Genomic DNA, 24422 nt, shown 5'->3' on the forward strand with positions numbered 1-24422 from the left:
TGATTGACTGTGTGTGTGGTTCTTGCTTTGTGTTGCTTTATTTCTTTCATTGTTTTGTTGAGCAATGTGATACAGGTTCCTTTTTTTTCCTGTTTTCTTACCGAGCTGGGTTATAATGCTCTAGTGTTTTTTCTTTTTTGCCTGTATTTCATTGTTACCTATGTGTAAGATTCCATTTTTGTTTATGCTTATTTACGATTTGTTCTATTATGTGTCCTATTTACTGTATTCTATGTTCCAATGTTGGTTTGTGTTATACCGATTCTTTATTTCTCATTTTTTAATTTGATATTTTACTTTGTAATGCAAATGTGTTCTGTTTCCTTTGATCTATGTATTGTGTTGTGTATTGCTTTGTTGTATTCCCTTGTTATTTTCCTGCATTTTGTTTACTATGTTGTATTTCTAGTGTTATATTACCATGTTCTGTTATTGTGTTCTCGATTCTGTGGTGTGTTGTCTGCTGTTGTGTGGTGTGGCGCATGGTGGGTGTGTTTTGTGTTTGTGTTAGTTTGTGTTATTGTGTATATGTGTATTCCTTGTATATATTTTACCCTTGGTTTTATGGTGCTCTCTGTGCGCTTTTTGTCACTACAGACGCTTTTGGCACGCCCCATCTGGGTAGTGCTGCTTTTGCTTGTGTGTGTGTGTTCTTATGAGTTTTATGTTATTCTTTGTTTTCACTTTTGTGTTATGTTGATCTGTGTTACGTGTTATGTGTTGTTGTTATTCTGAGTTCTTTGTTCTTCTGCGCTTTCCTGTTATATGGTTACTGTACGCAGTAATTGCTCTGTTTAAAAAAAAAAGAAAGAAAAAAAAATGACTGTCAGTACCTCATCCCAGGGTAAGGTGCCGACCAATGACTGTACCACACCCCAGGATAAGGTGCGGACCTGTGACTGTGTGTACCACACCCCAGGGGTAAGGTGCCGACCAATGATTGTACCACATCCCAGGGTAAGATGCCGACTATAATTAAGTAACCATGTTGATGGTAGTGGGTGTTGTCTATCAGTCTAGATAGCACTGCTTAGTGTTCTCTGCTGACGCTAGAAAAATCTGTGGTTGATGTTCGTTTGTCTAACTTAGAAAACCTTCACTCTGCGACCTTACCTATTGATGCTGATGCTGTTAAAGATGAGAAAATCTACACATTACCACACTTGTATTCTCAATAAAGCATGTTAATGTTTACGCTTCCTTACATAGTGCACATGTAAAGATTCATTAATTGTTAGGTCCGGTTTTGGTGAGATCGCTGTACACTTCCCTCGTTCTCACACGTAATGACCAGTGACCCGCACACTATAGATACCAGCCACTAAAATGCGTCCTCCAATTACAGGTCATTGTCCTCTAGAGTTAAGGTTTTTACACTTATTGTGGAGTAAACCCCTTTAATTTAGACTTTTTTCAAGCCTGAAAAACAGCGAGATTTTGGGAAACAACCGGAATTAATGTTAATAGTTATTTAGACGAAGCATTCTACTGTTCTTCCTTAACATAACTTTTGTGCCTCATTTTTCTCTATGTCATCTTACAGCTGTTTTTTATTATCTGTAAAAGATAGACTAAGGTTAATTAGTACACTAAATTGGAATCACTAGATGGATGAGAGCACTTCATTAGCAGAGTTGGTAACACTGGGGTGTTGACTTGGGTGGAGCCTCAGCCAATGACAGTTCATATGTGTTGCTTGTGTTGGTGTGAGCTGTTGTGCTCCTCCTCCTCCCTCCATCAGTGTTACCTTCAGTGTCAGAAGGTGAGCTGTAGTGTATAGACGTATTTAAATTATTTTTCCGCAGGGAAGACTATAGTTAAAATGTGAAAAAAATTTAGGGACTGTATAACTGTTTTAGTAACTTCGTATAACTACAGTCTATTTGCCAAATGCAGTAGTTTTGTTGAAAGAGTGAGCAGAGTGTATTTGCACTGTATTTGTGAAAGATGCTGTGATTGGTGTAATTGTGCAATATGAGTAGATAAATTCACAAATGTTTGTAGTTATTGCCGACGTTGTCAGGAGGGAATATAATGTTGGAGGGACTGTAAAAGACGAGCAGCTCTTACTTCTCACCGCAAATATGGTTCCTGCACGCTATAAATACTACCTTCCTTGCCATGTTATATTCTGCTCTTTGTAGAGCAACTCCTTGGTGTTTGGTGTCGTGCAGGAATAGCATAACAGTACAGTGGATGGCACATATAACTTGGAGAGAATGCAATATTGATCCATCTCCATTATGGTTTAAATTGGCTTCTGTGCTGACTTCCAATAACGGTGCGTTGAATTGGCATATTTTTAAGAAATTGCTGGTAACACGCCCCGCCATTGGCAGGGAGTTTGTATTACAGTATTTAAAACATTCCAGATATCTGGATTTATTGCAGACATTAGGACTCTTCTTAATGTGATTTGTGTATTTAAAATGTATACCACCTCCTTCTTAGTCCGTCGGCTTGTGATTGAAGGTGGACTTTTAAGTTTTGTGAAGGTAATATAGTAACTGTGTAGTTGTAAGTAGGCTAAGATTTTACCACCAGGTTATGGCAGTCTTAGTGAGGTTATATTTACATCTAATGCATGTTGCATGTCGACCGTTGTAACATATATTGAATATATAATTACTAGGTTTAAAGATTAAAAATTATTAAAGTGCGGCATTTGTGTGATCAGGTAAGATATTCCTTAAAAGTATTTCGGATTAAAGTGTAAACTTGTATGGCATTTCGGATTATACTGTGCTTTTTGAGTCTTAAACAGGCAGGTGTTGCATGGTTCAGTATGTGGTGTGGTAGGTCTGGTGACTTTAGTTTTCTCTTCCCAAACATCCCCACCCCAGGAGTGGCGACTGGTGGCGCTGGTTACGCTAGATTCCCTATTCTAAAATAATTTTTGTTTTGAAGTGACAATTTTTTGTCGAGTAGTTCTATTTACATAATTTGAATTGGAAAGTGCAGGAACCGGTGAAGCTTTGACACCTCCCTGACCCACAGTCTACACATCTTCCATAATATTCCCCACCTAATACCCTTGCCAAGTAAAATTGTTCATACCCCCCCCCCTTTCCCGGGGTCACAAACACAGGTCATCGACCGACACAGCCCTGACCACCAGTCGTGTCACCCATGCCCAACCCTTCATCATCCTCGCCATCAGTTTGTAAAAATGTTTACTAAAGTATCTAATTTTTACCTCACTGTTGTAATGCCTGACATAGACAAGGTATGTTAAAGAGTTGACTGCCATAACGACCCCTGTAGTTGTACCTAGGAAGATGACTACGAAGCTGGCTAGTGGTCACCGGGTGGAGGCCATGAGCGAGGAGTGGCTGGCCAGGATGGAGGAGGAACAGACGCTCTACAACCATGGTATGATCCGCCTCAGGCCCGGAGGCTATCTCTACCCGACACTCTTCACCAAATATGCTGACACCATCTACAACTTCAAGGTGTGGTGTCATTGTTACTCTGACCCTTGAATATTGGTTATATACTTGGTCCGAGGGGGAGGGGGGGGGACTGGACTTGGATCCCTCGCCCCTGGTATATATGTGGGTAACAATTGTATACACTTGTGTTCTCTCTAATGTATACTACAATAAGTTTCTCTTCAGTTCACTGAAGGTGACGTACTTGTGATGGGAATGCCCAGGTCTGGGACGACCTGGATGTTGGAGTTGGTGTGGACGATGCTTCACAACCCCGACCTCAACAACCAGAGGGCCGACCTGCCCATCTTCATCAGAGCACCGCATATAGAGTATAACATTCTTATTAGTTTATCAGTGTGATTGTCTTCGTAACGCCTGGGATCAGTGGTATAATAACTATTGTAGTCTGATTGCGCCTAGTAAATCGGTAGGATTTTTTTTATTTTTAATTAGTGCTTAGCTCATTAAAGTTCTCAGAGCCCCGATTTAGATAGCTTTTCTGTAGAAACTACTTTATTGTAATAGTTCAGCAAGTGGCAGTAAATTTGCAAATTTGTGGACGTACCTTAGACAAAATTCTGGTAATTTTGAAGACCAGATAATATTAGCGAAGATCTTACTAATGTTCTTAAATATTTCTCGTAAATAATTTAACTATTTTATATCTCTACAAAAGACTATTTTTGTATTTTTTGGATGAAATTTCATAAAACGATTACACTGCTGCTTAACATTGCACCGGATGTGGATAAAATGATGTTGGCAGATATTTTAATCAGACTGGGTGCCGGTATATCTTTTGGCATTTCCTGTGTTAGTACTTTACGTTCTTAGACTAGACCTAAAATGGTTTGTTCAAGGGTTGTTCAGATTAGTGCGTCAATTTATTTGGGGAGGGGAATTATCTTGAGAAATAATGGTTATTACGAATATATATAACTTGGGAGGGGTCAAGACACATTTTGCGAGCGCTTTTACTTTTCTGTAATTAATACGGCCTCACCCAAGCTTGACTGTAAAATTAGGTAATGCATTAGGCTCAAATACCGTTTACCTTCTACCTCGTCTTGTTTCACTGCATTTCTTCCGCCTCTAGAGTTTTGTGAACATTGCAACTAATTTTCATTAGTGGGAGAAAAAAGGGGGTTGGGGATTGTAAATTCATTAAAAGATTAATATTGTTTAAGGCGGTGCTGGGCGAGGAGATTTTTTATAAAATGTTTGGTGGACAGAGGTCCTGGCGGACTAAATACTAGTGTTGCCAAAAATAAATTTAACCTATAAATAACTTGCTGTCATAAATTTCTTCATACGTTACTACTGGTTGGGATGCTTACCCTGGCTACACTGTTAAATGCATTTATAAAGTCACTTGAGCCTATTATCTTAAGCTTTAGCGACTAACAAAATTGTACCAATGTTGGTATATATACCAAATGGGTATTTGTACCAGTTATCTTCATGATTGGTCCAAATACTTTGGCTCCATACTGTAATTACATAAATTCAGGTCTTGCGTGTGAAACAATCGCTTCGGATGTCTTGTGTAAATATTTCTCTTAACACTGTGTGTGTGTGTGAGCGAAATTGGTGACTCGGGTGATTGTGACTTAGTTATTGGTTGTTGAAAATTAGTGACACTTAATCATTGTTGGATAATCCTGTTTACCATTGATGCCAAACTGTCCTAAATTTACTTTTCACTCGCACACTACATTGTTTACAGTAAATGGTACTTTTGACAAACCCATCCCTCCCTGTATTGGGAGTACTTACAGGAAGGATGAGGACAATTGCACATACAGATGTACAACTTGATTCAATTAAGTAGGAATCTATGCTATTGAATTTAGAGAAACAAATTTTCTACTGTAGTTGCTAAGACGACTAACCTTTCCTAGATCTATTACAGGCAACATATGTTTAATTAAGTAAATGTGCTATACTAGGCATTGGAATATTTTTAAATATTTTCGGACTAAAAAGTGACTAGTGGAAAAAATCTACCTAATTGCTTAGAACGTCAATCTTTGTAATATGGTGCACATGGTTTTTGTACGTATCTTAATAGGAGAATGGGTTAGACACAATAAGTAGTATAAGGTCTGATATTCTGTGGCAGAATATAGGGCATGGGTATAGGTCATATTAGTTGTAAAGTGAAGCCTAATATTGTTTTAAGATGGTGATAGTTTTGTGACAATTAACTTTTGGTATAAATGTCTAGGTTACGTAGTTGGCGCACGTGATGTTAAGGCGTGCTTGAATGTGAAGTTGTTGCACTCAACAGTTAAGTTTAAAAAATCATGTGATTAGTTAAGAACCATTCGGGTATCGGTTGCAATGTATGAAGGATCCTATATTTGTGCTGCTGGATGGGTTTATATAAAGAAATGTTACCAGAACTTATCGCATAACTGATGAATGGTTTAAGAAACGACTGAAATGTATTGATTCTGAAGCTATAAAATTTCAGTTCTGGTAAAGTTTAGTAATTGTAGTAGTAATATTCCAGCTTTGACATGATGCTTGACAGCAAGACCATAAGAAGCACTGTTGAGAATCCTCAGCCGATGACAGAAATGTTTCGTCAAATGTGTCCAGGGAAGAAGGTAGAAGACGGAGTGTTTCTGCAGATTAGCGAGTCTTTACCTGCTCCTAGAGTGATGAAGACCCACCTGCCCAGCACCCTCCTGCCGCTTACCCTTCCTCTAACCACGAAGGTCAGAGTTGGCTACTGTAATCTAATGGTTTTATGGGAATAAAATGGTTTGATTTGCCATCACTGCTTCATGGAGCATAAAAGAAAATCTTCGACTGTTTGTAATCAAACGATTAAGGCGTTAGTTAAATTAGGTACAAAAGATAAAATGTTCAGTAAAATGTCGTCTAATCCAGCAGTTCCTAATGCTTCATTTAAAGTTTAATATTATTGGTTTCAATCTAAATATTGGGAAGACTGTTTCCTTAAGTAACTTGATCAAATTTTAAATGTGGGAGCTGTGTAGTGGACATGAATTGACCTTCCTTACCCTCCTTGAGCCCCTACTACCTTTGGTTTACCTGTTGACAGGTTTTTTTCCAATAACCCCCCCCCCCCTCCCCCACCATCCCTGTCTGGTCCATTGTTTCCGTGAAGGGGGAGTTTGGTGGGCGGCTGCCGCCGGAGTGTAATACTCATTGGGACAGTCCTCTGTCCTTTTGTGGCCTTGTGCTCCTGCTGTTATCCTCACGAATTCTGCAGGGCGACTTTTCATTTTCCTAATGTTTCGTTTTTCTCCCTCTTCTCCTTTCCAATTATTTGCTGCCGACTTTTTGCCTGTTTTGACTATTCTTTTTGGCCTTTTGATTTGTCGCCCGGGTGTTTGAGGAGGCTTACTCTTGCACCTGTTGAATTGTGGTAGCCACGTCGCGAGCGAGGGTATGCTTTCATTGTCAATCCTTCTTTCGTCGCTGAACCTGATCTTGACAGACTGATGGTTCTTAAGGTGGCATTTGTTAAGTGTATACTCGTGACGCACCCGTAGGGGAGCCCCCGGCAAGATCGGCAACATGTCTCTTGTTGGGTGTCCTGCCTCTAATTGTGGGTGTTGGGGAACATACGTGAATGAGTGTTTACTCTAGCTTTGTCAAATTCGGCTTCTCTTCTACCTTCTCAAGTTCGTGGGAATGGGCGACTAAGCCCCCGACTCCGACTATTGGAAGACCGGGCTTTATAGGCTCCAGCTGCATTGTGCCCCGACCTTGCTCCTCCTTTGACCCTCCTTACTACTCCCTTTGACTCTCCTTCCTTCCTTCCTCTGTAGTTGGGTCGGGCCACAAGCCTACAGTGGGGACCGCCCCATCCCCTGGCATGTCTCGCTCTCATTGATTACTGTGCCTTTAACCCCTCCCCCCCCCCCCTTTCTTTCTCTTTCTCTCTCTAGGTTCTCAACGCAATCCACGGCACGGCCGCACTCTCTCGATCCCTTCCTGTATTAGTGCATACCAATCTTTGTTTGGTCCTGCTTCGTGGGCCAAATGCTTTGATTTCCCTCCGGATGCTATACCTGATTTCTCCCTCTATAGGCATCATACTGATTCAGTAGATTCCTGTTACTTTCAACCCCACCCATCTCGGTACACGTGTCTGTTGCTGCTTCTCGGGATGCAGCCACCCAATTGGCCGCTTTATTCCGCATTGGCGAAACTCCTGTTCGGGTCTCAAAGAACACTGTTGAATAAGTGTTGGCACTGTTCTCCTCCCACCCAATGATGCAACCGGCATTAGGAATCTACAAGACTGCCACGAAGATATTCGGCATATCCTCGAAGCCCAAGCCATTCTGTCCGCCAGGTAGACACGCTTACTTTTCCCCCTTCGTGGTCGTCGCCAAAGTTATCAGCCCCTTCAGGTTGTAAAGATTACCTCAGATGGTAGGGCCCTTCCATCCTGTCATTTTTGCTGGTTGCAGGTTCTCTGTCCAAGAGTACATTCCCTCTCCTTGGCTCTGTAATAAGTGCTGGAGGTTTGGCCATGGTACCCTCAGATGTTCCAGTATCTCTCTTGTGTGTGGGGACGAAGGGCACTAAGTCGGAGTGCACTTCTCCCAGGAAGGGAGAAGCGCAATTGAGGCTCGCTGCCTCAATTGCGGAGAAACCCACCCTACCCTACCTTACCTTCTCCCGCGTGTGTGTACATTACAAACTTGAGGCAGCCGTCCTCACCTTGAAGCATCGGGAACGTTTGTTTTTTTCCTGAGGCGAGGCGCAAAATTCGTAGTTTATCCCCTTTTGCTGGTGTCTCTTATGCTTGTGTTGTGCTCTTCCTCCTCGTCCATTCCACATTCCTCACTCTCGATCGTTTCCAGGCCTTAAACCCAGACACGCCCACCGCCGCCGCCTCTGTTCGTTTGTTCCGTCCCGCAGGGTCCACGTCATAGTTCTTTCTGGGTTTCCCCTTCTTCCTACCCCAGTCTGTCTTATCTCCTGTGTCTTGTTCCTCGGTCTCCCTCCTTCCCATCCTTCTTAGTCTTTTGGCTCTTCATGCCGCCCGCCTGTTTGTGCAGGCTGACGTTTATCACTCTCCCTGCGGCCATCGTGTTTGCCCTCGTTCAGCTTATCTTAGAGACTTGAATCTATTGCCCAGTACGTTGTTGTTGGGACGCCTGACTCTTTGCATCAGAAACGAAAGGCTGGCACTTCTTCCTCTTCCCCGGCGAGTAAGAAGGCTTCGCTTTCTTCCTCGCCTCCTACCACTGACTCTCGCTCCATCCCCTTCCGTTTCGGTGGTTGGGCCCCCCCCCCCTGTTCCTGGTATGGAGGCATTTTGGCCACTGCTTCCCTCTCGGTTTCTGCATTTATTGAGCACTCCCTGGTTTCTGTTCTTCCTCCTGCTGTCCATGACCCTCGATTGTCTTCCTCACCCCCCCCCCATCCTCCTCCGGACCCTGCTCGTATGCTTCTGGTCATTCCTTCTGCTCCCTCCCCTCCACCCTTACTTGGTTTACCCATGCCCCCTAACCCTGACTGATCCTGATCGTGCACTTCTTTAACGTTGTGTTCCTTTTTTCATCTTCATTGTCCTCTGTAGCTGTCCTTTCTCCTTGTCGATGTCTATTCTTTAATGAAATATTAAAAGATATTACGCCAGTTTCCATCAAATGCAACTTCTGATTTCAGTTTTCGCCCCTTTGTCTTTCTCCAGAAGCCGATGCTTGGTGCTCGTCCTGGTCACTTTCGTTGCTATTCCGTTCAGCCCTGCCCCCCCCCCCCCCTTGGCTTTTGCTGGGGACAGTTCCTCTTCCGCTCTCTTGATTCATTCTGATGTTCCCTTCGTCCCCCTACTTTTTTTCTATCGCGTCTCCAATGTTCTGCTGCGCGTGTCTTTTGCGTAAGTGGTACATGATTTGTTAAATTCCCCCCCCCCCCCCCAAACGTCCTGCTTTCTCTTTCTGATCTTGAACATCTGGACTACTTGCCAGAGCATGTGCTCCTGCTGGGTTGTTTAAATTGTCTACATACCCTCTGGGGGGTGATGTTCTGACAAATACCCAGGGTCGCCTTCTCGAACCGTTCATCCTCTTCTTCCCTGGCTGTAAGCATGCAGCCTGGAAGAGTCTGCCACCGGCAGACAGCCGATTCTTTTGTTTCGGAAGGCGTACATCTAAGACATTCGCACAGCTAACCGTGAGTGTTGGAAGTCTTATGTTTCCTCCATTTACGTCTGAAACGCCTCTGCTGCAGATCTGGAAGCCTGTCTGCAAGATAGCGGGTAAGTTCGTTCCCGATGTCCCGCCGGTCCTTCACCTCCGTGGTACTCTTGTGGCGGACCCGTTGCAGGGTGTGATTGAACTGGGTTCCCACTTTTCTTCTGTTGGCACTGGTTCTCATCTTCCTCAATCTTTTCTCCGTAAACCTGTCCTTGAATCTCTTCCTTTAGATTTCTGCACTCTTCGCGGACTTCTATATAAAGATCCCTTCTTTCTCTGAACTTTGGTCTGCTCTGGCCCCTCTGTGGTTCTACGGCAGTGGGCTCTGATGGCATTCATAAGGTGCTTAGACATCTCCCTCCATGCACGTCTCGGGATTTAGTCTGTATAATCGGGTCTGGGAGTCGTCGCCAGTCCCCGACGACTGGCTCGATGCTGGTGTCCTCCCAGTACCAGAGTCTTGGGACATCCTCTAAGGACTTCGCCCTATTGCCCTCACGAGTGGTCTGCAAACTCTTTGAATGCATGGTTAACGTTCGTCTGATGTGGTTCTCGGAAAACTATCACCACCTTCACCCTCTTCTCAATTGGGTTTTCGCAAGTGCCGCAGCACAACAGATGTCCTGGTGAACTTGGTCTATATTCGTACTGTTATAGCTGCGAAGACCTCCGTTGTTGCCGTCCTTTATGACCTGGAAAAGGCTTATGACACCACTTCGCGATATCATATTCTGTCCCAACTTCATTCTTTTCGCGTAAGTGGAAATCTACCCTCTTTCTCCAAAGCTTCCTCTCGTCGTTCCTTTTGAGTGAGGCTTGGTACATTCTGTATTTTCAGCATCACGATGGTGGTGCCCCAAGGTAGTGTTCTGAGCACTACTTTTTCTGGTTGCCCTCGATGGTCTTCTTTCCTCTCTTCCTTCTGGCGTCTTCTCCACCCTCAATATCGACGATTTTACCCTTTGCTGTCGGGGTGGTGATTAGCATCTCCTTCAACGGCGGCTTCAACTTACAATTGATGCCGTGTCGTGTTTGGCCACCTATCATGGCATGGTTCCCTTCGACTAAGACCTGTGCAATGACTTGCTCGGAAGAGTGTCGTTCTTCGTCCCGCTTTGTCGCTTGGTCACCCCCTTGTGTACAATGATTCCGTTAGGCTTTAAAGGTTAATCTTTGACACTAGTTTCTCTTGGTCGCACCATATCTCTTACTTCAGAGTTGAATATTCTAAGGCCCTTAGCCTCCTTCAGGTATTGTTCCATACTTCTTATAGTGGATAGGTGTGGACTCTGCGTTTTACATTCCTCTCTCGTCCTGTCTAAACTCTATTATGGTTCCCCTGCTTGCTCGTCTGTTTCTTACTCTTTGCCGTCTTGATGCTTTGCACAATACCGAGTTGTGCCTCAGCTCGGGTGCCTTTCGTTAGACTCCTGCCCTCGGCTTGTATGTTGACACTGGCTTCTTACCTTTCCAGGACTGCTGTTACGGTTTTCACTATCTTGCGCAGTCCTAGCAACATCCTTACTCTCGCCTCTGTTGTGCTTTAACTTGTACCAATCCTGTGGTTCCCGTTCATCTTCCCCCACATCTTTTTGGCTGGTTGTCTCGCTTACAGGATTCTTTCAGTTTGTATTTCTAATATTTATCGTATTGTTTCTTCCTTGGCCCCCCCCATGGAGTCCCCCTTCCGAAGTTTTGTACATCCTTGACATCACGGAAGCTTTAACCCCTTCCTACGGTTCTGAAACTACTTTCCCTTGAACACTTTTCACTCACTCCATTTCCATCTTCACCGATGGGTCTAAGTCTGCGGATGGTGTAGGCTAATGGTTTTTCCTGACAGCACTTGGGTGTCGCCTATCTCTGGAGACTAGCATCTTCAGAAATTCAGCGTTGGCAGTTTATTTCAAGTTAATTTAAGTCAGTTGAGTTCTGCTGGATTCCCTTTCATATTGGTGTCAACCTAAATGAGCATGCAGATGCTGCCACTAGAGAAGCTGTCTGCTCTTGTTCAGTCTCCCATAAAGGTATTTCTTATTCAGACTTTTATCCAGTTATTCATTCCTCCATCCTTACCTGTTACCAGGATTGGTCTTGTTACTGGTAACAAACTGCATACTCGGGAGAGTTGTTCCCTCACGGTTGTCCTCCCACCACCGTAACTGGCGATGGGAAACGGCTCTGGCGAGGTCGCATAATGTCCATACACACTTAACTCATGGTCACTTAATGGAGCACCGCCCTGTTCTTTGTCTAAATGGCGTTGTCCCTCTTACGGTCGTGGATGTCCTTGTTGAATGTCCTGACTTTCAGGACAAGCGTATGTCTCGCTTTCCCACCGTCCATCTCGGTCACATGTACCTCACTAGAATTCTTGGTGAATCGGATACTTTTGAAGTCGTTCGCCTTTTGTGCTTCTATTCTCATATTGGCATTCTTGGTGATATTTAGTGCCCTCTGATTCTGCACATTTGATGGTGATGCATAGCCTTCCTGGTTTAGTGCCTTCTTTTGATAATTATTTTAACAAAAACCCTATTCAACCGAGAGCCTTTCTTATTTCCACGAGGGTGGCTTCAGTGCGGTTATTGCAAGATTCAGGGACCCTTAAAGCTCTTCAGAGGCTTCACTTTCCAGGAGATAGTGAAGTAGTGGCTCTTCTGTGATTGGCAGAAGATTGACTGCTTTAGGGTTCACCGATCTCCCAGTTGCATCTGTAACCTAGACGCAGTCTATATAACAGAACTGCTATATCCTCTGTAGATTCCTTTTGGGATATTTAACCTTTCTAAACTTTATAGCCTGAAGATACCATATGACGGAGGGCGAACCTTCTGCTACTCTGGTGTAGATAGGATTTGTTGCGGTAATATTTTTTTTTTTTTAATGAGAATTTTTTAGTGAGGTAATGATTTTTCTTTTCTTTCTCTCTCTCTCTCTCTCTGTGTCTGTCATCTAGGCTGTGTTGGATTGTGTTAACACTGGATGACGCGTTGCCAATTTTTGGTCCAGCAGAGCAGGTTACCTTTGACCTCTTTGCTGATGAGGCTGTGGAAAATAGCTGGGGTGCTAGCCAGTTCAAAAGCTTTCTAGAGGTCCAGGAATATCGGCATTCCTAGTCTCATTAAAGTGGGCTAACAGTTACAATACATTCCACTGTGCCAACCCCCCTTCTTCTACAGGCATACAGATCATGGTGCAGTTTAGGCCTTTTCCACTGAAATCTGTTGAATGCCATTTTGTCGGGTTACTTGGCTGCACAGCTTTGGAGAGATGGGCCTGGGATTAGCCAACTCGTTCTCGCACTTGCTTATAGAAAATATCTTGCTTATTCATAAGTGCATTTACCACGGCATCAACCATGGTGATGTCCACTGTACGTCTATTGTTCATGTTAACACTTGTATAGTGCATACATGGTCCAGAAGCTATCATTTTCAAAGGGAAGTTGCAGGGGGAGGGCTGATAGTACTTACAATCGTGTATTGCATATATGGATATCTATAGAGCTATTGTGTATATAATGTAAAAATATATTTATTACACAATTGAACACAGACATGTTTGATAAGATTAGATTTGAGACAAGTGGGAATACTTATGTTACTTTGTTTCTTAAAGCAACATAAAAATTGATTGTTTCATCGTTTAAAGCTTGCTAAATGTAACTAGACCCATGAGAGCTTTTATTTGTATAAACCTAATTAAGGTTTAGTTATGACTGTTCTTTCGCTGGCCTTCATAAGAGATTGCTCCAGCTGAACTTCCAGTCGCCCTACATTGGACATTAGAGCTATGACCAGATTTTACTTTTGGGCTCTGAAGGGAGCCCGTGTTCAATAGTAGTTACCTTTAATAACTCCTATTAAACCATGGTGTAGTTAAGTCTTGGTTGAATATATATTTTAAATTATTTTTTGAAAAATAAATTTAAATCTTTAACCCTAAATTTCAATCATGGTGCTTAATGGTTATTTGATGGTTTTTCAGGTGGTATACATTGCTAGAGATCCCAAGGACGTGGTTGTATCGCTATTCTATCACTTCTGTAACGTAAAGTTCCACAACTATACTGGCACCTTCGACAACTTCGTCAAACATTTCATGAACAATGATTGTAAGTAAATCAGTTGTGGTGTTTGAGAAGCCTCGACAAGGTGGCACAAATTAAATGCTCGGATAAAGCTAACACGATCAGAACGTAATATTTAAGGTGTAAACAAATACTATTCATGCGACTTGTTATATCATTGCCAACACACTAGTACAGATTTAACAAAGTGTAGCACCACATGAGGACAATTGGTATGCTAAAAGTCCCCCCCCCCCCACACGGTCATTTAGTATCCACGACTCCACAACTTGTGTATTTGGCAGCTGCCAGTTAACTATAGGTGCAAGTTATAATTTGTTTCCATCCAGGGCATAACTTCGTAAATTATTACGGTTGTTAGTGCTTGTATTTGGTAGTTTTAAATATTGATCTTTCCGTTCTCCTGCTGAATGGTAACTTTAGTGTTGAAGAGGCTTCTATACTGGGCTATAGGTCTGGGGGGTTACTAGACATTTGGTAGTCTGTTTGGAGAAATTGGCAGATGGATTAGAACCTGACCTTGAAGTAGTCTATTGCCTGGTACCACCAATGTATATGCGGGTTTACTTCTGGTTTACAACTTTGGTGTTATAGTACAATGGCAGTTTAATTGCTGCTCCTACTCAATTTACTGGTATACTTGGACTTGTGGTTAAGCAGGCATAACATCGGCACATATGGAATCTGGTGACATCTACTTAGTTACTGACCTGACCTGTTATCTTACTTAGACGTGTTTTCTGCATCAGGCCATGTACCCCCATGGTGGACCCCATGGTGGGCCTTGCCAGCTATACAGCAAAACTTGGAGTTTTGGACTCATAATTTTCCTAAAATCGCAAACCGGGGCCTTTTTTAACACTTGAGAAACCCCTTCCCAATCCTACTTTCTGCCAAAGGTGTTGGTCAAAATCATTTTGGTCACATTACCGATGACCTCAGATGTGAGCCACATCTGATACACAACGAGGTTGCCTCTTCCAAACATGTGTTCCTTAGTGTCTTTTCTCACTCAAATTTCTTGGTAATCAGCCTACGATCACGCAAATTGGAGACAGGCACGATCCTCTATATCAGGGTCACTGTGGTGATGAGGAAATAGTGATAACACCACGATAACAGGGGTGGTGGCGACAGAGGCACGGCTGCAACCACCAAACACGTCTTGCTCTCACATCGCCGGTCCTAGACTGCCTTTTGGCGGCCTAGGGGACTGGCAAGGACGCCCCCCCCCCACCTTGCCATGACCAATTAGAGCAAAGCAGGCGAGCCTACGATGCCACTTCCAAACACGGACGTTCCCGCCCAAAAGTCAAGAGGCTGACATGCCTCGACGAATGAAGTCCTTGGCCTTGTGGCATCTCGTGACGTCACACAGGGTGGGGGAGGCCTAGGAGGAGGATGACTTCACACCGCACAGGATGGGGGGGGGGAGGGAGGCCTAGGAGGAGGATGACTTCACACCGCACAGGATGGGGGTGGGGGGGGAGGCGACGCTCGCCCCTCTCCCCCCCCCCCCCCCCACCCCGCTGAAACCGTTGGCTGCTAGTTTAAAATCTCCCTCTACACATTTCTCGGTTAAACCTGTTAAATCCTGTAACTCTTTCCACAGAGCAGTTGGACTTCCTTGTAGTCTAAATACAGCCCTAACTTTCTGGTTTGTGCAGGCCTTCACATACGGGCATGTAGTGTGAGAACTTTTCTCTAGCGTGCAGCACTCTGGTCTAATATAGAAAAACTAGCAGAGGAAATTCAGTCCCTCACACTGGGTAGTGTTGGCGAGGAAGTGTGATGTTCATAGTATTCTCTACTGAAAGCACTTGGCTGACAAAGTAAAGATGTGTTGATGGGTTGGACGTTTGATTAGGACTTCAAATGGTGGCAGAATCTTGCCTGTCTGTTAAATATCATCCTCGGACATGTTCTGTATTCGGTATTTCCTTCTTTATTGGAAGGAAAGCGTGTAAATGTTATAAGTAGGCGAATCCAGCTGTGTGTGTGTGTGTGTGTGTGTGTGTGTGTGTACGTGTATGTGTGTGTGTGTGTGTGTACGTGTACTCGCCTAATTGTGCTTGCGGGGGTTGAGCTCTGGCTCTTTGGTCCCGCCTCTCAACCGTCAATCAACTGGTGTACAGATTCCTGAGCCTATTGGGCTCTATCATATCTACATTTGAAACTGTGTATGGAGTCGGCCTCCACCACATCACTTCCTAATGCATTCCATTTACTAACTACTCTGACACTGAAAAAGTTCTTTCTAACGTCTCTGTGGCTCATTTGGGTACTCGGCTTCCACCTGTGTCCCCTTGTTCGCGTCCCACCAGTGTTGAATAGTTCATCCTTGTTTACCCGGTCGATTCCCCTGAGGATTTTGTAGGTTGTGACCATGTCCCCCCCTTACTCTTGTCTTCCAGTGTCGTGAGGTGCATTTCCCGCAGCCTTTCCTCATAACTCATGCCTCTTATGCCTCATGCCTTCTGGGACTAGTCTAGTAGAAGGAAGGAACGTGTGTACGTGTGTGTGCGCGTGTGTGTGTACGTACGTGTACGTACTCGACTAGTTGTGCTTGCGGGGGTTGAGCTTTGGCTCTTTAGTCCCACCTCTCTACAGTCGATATACTCTTGAACAGATTCCTGAGCTTCTGAAGCGCCCTCACGTCTACATTTGAGGTTGTATATGGAGTCGGCCTCCACCACATTCTAGTGCATTCCCTTTACCAACTACTGATACTGAAAGTTCTTTCTCAGTCTGTGGCTCATTTGGTTACTTGGCTTCCACCTGTCCCCCTTGTGAGTGTACCACCATTTTTTAAAAAATATATCCTTGTCTACCATGTAAATTCCCTCGAATTTTGTATGTACTGATCACGTGTCCCAGAACTTTAGTCTTCCATCTACGTGAAGTGCAGTTCCCTCACCCTTTCCTCGTAACTTGTGCCTCTTGGTTCTGGGACTAACCTAGTGGCATACATCAACTTTTTCCATCTTCTTGTGCTTGACAAGGTACGGGCTTCATGGTGGAACAGCATACTGTGTTCAGGTTTGAGTTGTGCGGTGTTGTAGGTAGGTACCTTCTGTGTTTGGACAAATGGGATCAGGCTGCTCTAGCCAGTTAGTGTAGGTGGTTAGTATTGGCCACAAGTGCAAGTACTTTGTTTTTTCTTGACAGTTTAGTTGCAGTTCTCCTCGGTAGTAGTGTAATAGTGTACGATACTGAGGTCTGCAATAACTCAGTGTAGTCTTGAAATTTTAACTTCTAAATAATTATAAAATATTAATGTGTTCTTTAGCTAATTGCTTCAGTATCGGAAATAACTGCGTTTCATATAGCTTATTATACAAATATATTTTGGAGATAACTATTGCGAAATTTAAAGGCTTAACCTTTTATTTACCCATGTAAAACATTGAGTTAAATGTAGTTCGTATCTACAGTGTTGTACTGTCCCTACTGGCCCAACCTGATGATGGCCTGGGGGCAAAAGGATGAGACCTTTTTGCACTTTGTGTTTTATGAAGACTTTAAAGCTGACATAAAGAAGGAACTTGGAAAACTGAATGAGTTCTTGGGCACCAACCTCTCCCAACAGCAGCTTGATAATGTAAGTGTCATGATTACTCCTCCTATTAATGATTTCACATCTCGATGTTAACTCACGGTTTTAGGGGGTAGCTCACGGAATAAGGGATGCTGGCCTAAGTTGACTCTCAGAACTAGTCTGGAGTAAATATTTTACCCCACTTACCGAGTGGTGGGAGGGAGAGGGAGGTGTTGCCCCAGGGCTGTTCTGGGACCTATTTAGCAATATTACATTTTTTATGGCGACATTGATACATAATTATTTGCTAATGTTCAAACTATAAAAATCGGGCAGAATATGAATTGTGAACACAAAGGACAAAAGACTACCTAAGGTTTAAAAATCTATGGAAGATTGGCAGAGGGAGTTGATACATTGAAGAAAAAGCAAATGGAGGGTTGTAGAGTGATAAATACTAATTGCTCATTGCAGCTTTGCAAGTGTATTGACGATTAAACTAACTACATCTTTAGTTACAGAATAAAGTGATATGATGTAAGTATGTGAATGGTGGAATGGGAGTAGAGTAATAAACTGCGTATGAATGTAAAGTACAGTATACTGCACATTACTCTTTGGTTTAGCTTATAATCGGGAGAGACCTGGGTAAGACGCGACGCGGACTGTGTTCCTCGGTGTCCACTCGTCTAGTTGTCTGCAGGATCGAGCATTGACTCTTGGATCCCGCCTTTCGAGCATCGGTTGTTTACAGCAATGACTCCTGTCCCATTTCCCTATCATACCTGGTTTTAAAATTATGAATAGTATTTGCTTCCACAACCTGTTCCTGAAGTGCATTCAATTTTCCCCACTACTCACGCTAAAAAAAACTTCCTAACATCTGACTCATCCGAGTTAAAAGCTTCCATTCATGTTCCCTCGTTCTGTTACTATTCCGTGTGAACATTTCGTCTGTCCACTCTGTCAATCCCTCAAAGTATTTTATACGTTCCTATCATGTCCCCCCCCCCTCTCCCTTCTTTCTAGTGTCGTAAGGCACAGTTCCCTCAGGCGCTCCTCATACCCCATCCCTCGTTGCTCTGGGACGAGTCTCGTTGCAAACCTCTGACCCTTTTCCAGTTTCATTATATGCTTCTTCAGATGGGGACTCCATGATGAGGCAGCATACTCTAAGACTGGCCTCATGTAGGCAGTGTAAAGTGCCCTAAATGCCTCCTTACTTAGGTTTCTGAATGATGTTCTAACTTTTGTCAGTGTAGAGTACGCTGCTGTCGTTATCCTATTTATGTGCCTCAGGAGATAGATTAGGTGTATGTCCACACCCAGGTCTCTTTTGCGCGTCGTCAGTTAGGCTGTTCCCCTTCATTGTGTAATGTCCCTTTGGTCTCCTATCTCCTAGTCCCATTTCCATAACTTTACATTTGCTCGTGTTGAATTCCAGTAGCCATTTCTCTGACCATCTCTGCAACCTGTTCAGGTCCTCTTGGAGGATCCTGCAATCCTCACCTGTCACAACTCTTCTCATCAACTTTGCGTCATCCGCAAACATCGACATGTAGGACTCTACGCCTGTAAACATGTCGTTAACATATACAAGAAATAGAATTGGTCCCAGCACCGATCCTTGTGGTACTCCACTTTTTCCTGTTCGCCAGACCGACTTCTCGCCCCTTACCGTAACTCTTTGGTAACGTAACCTACCCTGTTAGGTAGTTCTTTATCCATGCTAGGACCCTTCCCCCCCACCCCAGCCTGCCTCTCGTGCTTGAACAGCAGTCTCATGTGCAGTACTGTATCAAAGGCTTTTTGGCAGTCCAGAAATATGCAGTCTGCCCAACCATCTGCCCTGTCTTATCCTCGTTACTTTATCATAGAATTCCAGAAGGTTTGTTAGGCACGATTTTCCTGTCCAGAACCCATGTTGATGTTCACAAACCTAATGTTCTCCAGGTGTGCAACCGGTCATAGCCTAATTATTCTTAACAGTATTTTACAGGGAGGCTTGTCAGTGATACAGGTCTATAGTTAAGTGCCTCCTCCCTATCGCATTTCTTGAAGATCGGCACGACATTTGCTTTCTTCCAGCAACTGGGCAATTCTCCCGACATAAGTGACTCATTAAAGATCATTGCCAGAGGCACGCTGAGAGCCTGCGCTGCTTTTAGTATCCACGGTGATATTTTGTCTGGTTCAACTGCTTAATTTACATCTAGAGTTGTCAACTGTTTCATTACCTCCTCTGTTGTGACCTCTTATATCTGATCGTCTTTCATCTAGGGTAACCCCTTCCAACAATGGGAGCTGCTCAGGCACGGTAGTGAACACTCCATGGAAACTTGCATTCAGTGCCTCGCAGATTTCCTTGTCACTTTCAGTATATGCCCCCCTGTCTTCCTTAGTCTTGTCACTTGGTCGGTCACAGACAGTTCTTCTTATGACTGTGTAGTAACTTAGGTTGTTTTTTCGCTTTGATTGCAATATCGTTCTCATAGTCCCTTTCCGATGTTCTTACATTAATGTAATCGTTCCTAGCTCTGCATCTGATCCTGTTGTCCTCTGTCCTTTGTCTTATGTACTTCCTCCACTCCCACCTGCTGGCCATTTTTGCTTCCTGACACTGTCTATTAAACCATGGGTTATTATATTCCTTCTTATTTTTTACCTTTACTCTTGGTATAAATCTCTCTTCGGCCTCCTATCCTTTCTGTATGACTAGGTCCATCATATCTTGGACTGTTTTTCCTCAAATTTCTTCCTCCCACTGCACTTCACCCAGATAGTCCCTTATCCTCTTAGTCCCCTTTCCTGTAGTCAACTCTCCTTTCCCAGATCTCTTGTCCCATGGTCATCAGTTTGAATTCCATCATGTAGTCAAAGACTAGGACACAATGGTCACTGGCCCCTAGAGGTATTTCATGCTCTAAATTCTCCCTCTAATACGTTCTGGGTGAAAATCAGGTCTAATAGGCTCGGTGCATCTCCTCCTTTCCCTTGTCTTCCTTCACATGTTAGGAAATTCCTGTCTATAACATCTACTAATTTTGCTCCCCACGTTCTGTCCCCTCGATGGGGATTCCTTGATTCCCAATTTCTCTGATTTAGGTCCCCCATGATCAGCAGCTTCGCTCTCATTCTGTGGGCTAGTGTTGCTGCCTTCTGCAGTTCATCTATACATTCATACGTGTGCTGTGTGTGTTTTTTTTTTTTTTTTGTCGGTTGCAGCAGTTTACCTAGCAGTAAATAGTACCTGGGAGTTAAACAGGGCATGAGGGAGAAAAACTCTGCCCATTTGTTTTTGCCATCGCCGGGGATCAATCCCAGTTCCCAAGATAATCCCAAGTGCTGTCCACTTGGTGTCTGGCCCCATGGGGAAAGGGGGACGGGGTTGTCATTATGTATTCACCTAGTTGTATTCACCTACTTGTGCTTGGGAGCGGGGGGGGGGGGTTGAGCCCTCCTTAAGAGCCCTGCTCTTTTGGCCCTCCTTTCAACTGTCACAAATAAACTTGCTTTTTTTTTTTTTTTTTTTTTTTTTTTTTTTTTTTTTTTTTTTTTTTTCTCTTCTCACACCACACACAGAGGAAGCACCTCGTAGCACCTATCCAACTCCCAGGTACCTATTTACTGCTAGATAACATGAGCATTGGGTGAAGGCTCGATCATTGGGGCTGGGCTCGATCACGCATCCAGCTTGCTGTCCAGTCAGCCACTGACCCCACACATCATTTTGTGTGTGTAGGGGAGGTGGATGTCTAGGAATTCACCTAGTTGTGCTTGCAGGGGTTAAGCTCTGCTCTTTCGGCCTGCCTCTCAACTGTCGATAAACTGTTTCTGCTATTATTTTTTTTCCACACACCACCAGGAAGCGGCCAGTGACAGCTAACTAACTCCCAGGTACCTATTTACTGTTAGGTAACGGGCATAGGGTGGAAAAACTCTGCCGCTAGTTTCTCTCGCACACGTACGTACGTGTGTTTGTGTGTTTGTGTGTTTGTGTGTGTGTGTGTGTTTGTGTGTGTGTGTGTTTTTGTGTGTTTTCGCTCGCTCGCTAAACCTGTTGTGGTCATAATATTGGTTCCTTTCGCCAGGTTGCCGAACACTGTTCTTTCTCCACGATGAAAGCTCGAAGTGAAAAAGATGCTGCAAATTATCACCAAGGTGCCCAGAAGAACGAAGGAGACTTCTTCAGGAAAGGTGTGTGGAAATAGTTAAGATTCTAATTGGCAAGTCATCTGTAATACTGAAGTATTGTTGCTGGAGCTTTTGAATTCTGTGAACGTTTTGGCTTGTCCGGGTCAAGTGCAGTTCTCTTCCTTAAAGAACCATATTAAGAAATAATCCAAGTGACTGGATGTTTTAGTTGTTTCGCACTTTAATCAGCGAGATAACTAGACAGCCATCAGGATATTTCTAATGCTTCATGTGATAATACCATGACTAATTCCACCAGTGAGTGAGTGACATTTCTTTCTCGAGGAAAGAACGCAAATTAACTTAAAATGTTTTAGGCTCTGCTCTGTACCCTGGTGGACCTCAACCTTTATAACTACTAGTTAAGTGAGAGCAACGGGTACTGTTGTAGAGGTTTTTGCTATTGGCAACTGTGATTGAGCGTTTCAGCGGAGCTGTGATTAGGATGACCTACGTGAGGAATATTTGGTAGTTATAATTTCATTGCATAACACTAGGCTATGCTAGTCCGTCTGTCGGTGTGGGCTGATGTCCATCGCTCTCCTAACGGCCGGCATGTGTGCTCTCGTTCAGTTTCTGTTGAGATGCTGGAATCAGTTGCCCAGTACGTAGTTGCTGGGACACAGGTCTCTTTCTCAGAAGCGTAAGCCTGGCTCCTCTTCTTCCTCCTCCCCTGCGGGTAAGAAGGCTTTGATTTCTTCCTCGGCCCCTACTTCTTACTCTATCGCTCCTTCCCCTGCTATGGAGGTTTCTTTGGCCCCCGCTTCTCTCTCGGTTGCTGCCCTTGCTGAGGTGCGCTCCCCTCTTTCTACTCCCCATCTTCCTGCTGCTGTCCTTGACTGCTCCTGTCGGTTACATCCTCCTTCCTCTTTCTCCTCCTCAGGATCCCGCCCTTACACCTCTGATCTGTTATCTCGCTTCCTTCCCTCCGTCTTTGCTCAATTTATCCATGCCCCCTAACCCTGATTTTGCTGACCCTGATCCTGATCTTTAATGTGATGTGTTCCTCTTTCACCGTTTTCTTGTTCTGTTGTTGCCCTTTCTCTTCTCGTCAATGTTTATTCTTCAATGGAATGTTCGGGGTTAATACGCCAATTTCCTTTTAACTTTAAATTCTGATTTCGCGGTTTTCGCTGCTTTGTGTCAGTCTCCAGGAGCTGATGCTTGGTGCTCGTCCTGGTTGCTTTCGTGGCTATTCCTTTCTCTCCCCCCCCCCCCCCCCCCCAGTTGCTGGGACTCCTAACTCTTCTGCTCTTGATTCGTTCTGATGTTCCCTTTGTCCCCTTACTTTTTCCTTTGCCTCTATTGTTCTGCTGCTCGTATCTTTGTGGGGAAATGTTGCACCGTTTGTTACATTTATCTCCCCCCCCCCCTACCCAGAGTGTCCCGCTTTTATTTCCTGATCTGTACCTACAGGACTCCTTGTTGGAGCGATTTCCTGCTGGGTGATTTCAATTATCATTCCCTTTGGGGTGATGTTCTTTCGAACACCCGAGGTCGCCTTCTTGAGCAGTTTATCCTCTTCTTCCCTGTCTCTTCTGAATTCTGGTGAGCCCACGCATTTGTACTCGGACCCTTTCCTGTCTTTATCTTTCTTTTTGCTCTTCTCTTTACTTAGATTTCATGTGACAGGTTCTTGAAGACCTCCATGGCAGTGACCATTTCACCATCCTTGTTACCTCTTCACCCTCTCCTTCCATAGGTGGCAGTTTGTTAAAGTGGACTGGAACCTTTTTACCCTCGGTGCTACTCTCTCTAACATCTCCCTTCTGCCTCTCCCTCACTCTCTCCTCCTTTTTCATGACGCTGTCTTTAACGCTGCCCTCAGCTCTTCCTCTCGGGTCAACGGAAGTGCATTCCCTGGTGGAATGCAGACTATTCGGGCTGTCCGCTGTTAGCGTGCAGCCTGAAAGAGACCCCGCTGTCGGCAGACAGTCGATTCTTTTTTTTGCTTTAGAAAGGTGTGTGGTGACCCGTAGGGCCATCCGTACGGCTAAACGTGAATGTTGGGGCATCTTATGTCTCCACCGTTAAGTCCGAAACTCCCCTACCACAGATGCTTCGCCATCTCCCTCCGTGCACATCGCGGTATGTACAGAGTCTGTATAATCGGATCTGGGAGTCATGGTCAGTCCCCGAGGACTGGCTCGATGCCGTTGTCCTCCCTGTTCGAAAACCAGGATCTCTGGGAACATCCCCTAAGGACTTTCGCCCTATTGTCCTCACAAGTTGTCTGCAAACTTTGTACGTATGGTTAACGTTCGTCTGATGTGGTTCCTGGAACACAATTGCCGCCGCCTCCCCTTCTCAATTTGATTTCCGCAAGTGCCGGAGCACAACAGATGTCCTGATGAACTTGGTCTGTATTCGTACTGATTTTGCTGCGAAGAACTCCGTTGTTGCCGTCCTTTTTTACCTGGAAAAGGCTTACGACACCACTTAGCGGTATCATATTCTGTCCCAGCCTCATTCTTTTGGCCTTCGTGGTCATCTCCCTCTTTCTCTGCAGCTTCCTCTCTCGTAGTTCTTTTCGGGTGAGGCTTGGTATCACTCTTTCTGCCTCTTTTCAGCAATACAAAGGTGTGAAGTGTTTTGAGCACTACTCTTTTTTCTGGTTGCCCTCAATGGTCCTTCCTCACTTCCTTCAGGTGTCTTCTCCGCTCTGTCGATGATTTTACCCTTTGTCAGGGTGGTGATTCGCCTCTCCTTCAACGCCGACTTCAACTTGAGATTGATGCCGTGTCGTCTTGGGCCACCGATTATTGCTTGAAGTTCTCTACTACTAAGACTTGTGCCATGACTTTTACTCGGAAACAGATCTTTCTTCGTCCCTCTTGTCACTTTATGGTCATCCCCTCGAGTACAAAGATTCTGCAAAGCTTTTGAGGTTATTCCTTGACACTCGTTTGTCTTGGTCTCCCCATATCTCTTACCTCCGTGTTGAGTGCTCTAAGGCCCTTACCCTCCTTCGG

At 44.3% G+C, this 24422-nt stretch overlaps 1 protein-coding gene across 6 annotated transcripts in view; it reads left to right on the top strand.

The window, feature by feature from the left end:
- The window catches only part of LOC138349809 (sulfotransferase 1A1-like), a 49435-nt gene that overhangs the window by 21799 nt on the left and 3214 nt on the right, over nt 1-24422 (top strand). For 2 of the 6 annotated variants that reach the window (XM_069314126.1, XM_069314135.1), the window contains exons 5-7: nt 13616-13742; nt 17153-17319; nt 21348-21453. In XM_069314126.1, the coding sequence (XP_069170227.1) occupies nt 13616-13742; nt 17153-17319; nt 21348-21453 (400 nt within the window). Of the gene's footprint in view, nt 1-1637; nt 1763-3264; nt 3453-3617; nt 3764-5949; nt 6158-13615; nt 13743-17152; nt 17320-21347; nt 21454-24422 lie in introns of those variants that run through there. The other 4 variants (XM_069314123.1, XM_069314130.1, XM_069314146.1 and 1 more) reach the window with 4 other exon arrangements.

The sequence above is a fragment of the Procambarus clarkii genome, chromosome 7 (genome assembly GCF_040958095.1).
Source record: "Procambarus clarkii isolate CNS0578487 chromosome 7, FALCON_Pclarkii_2.0, whole genome shotgun sequence".
Taxonomy (NCBI): domain Eukaryota; kingdom Metazoa; phylum Arthropoda; class Malacostraca; order Decapoda; family Cambaridae; genus Procambarus; species Procambarus clarkii.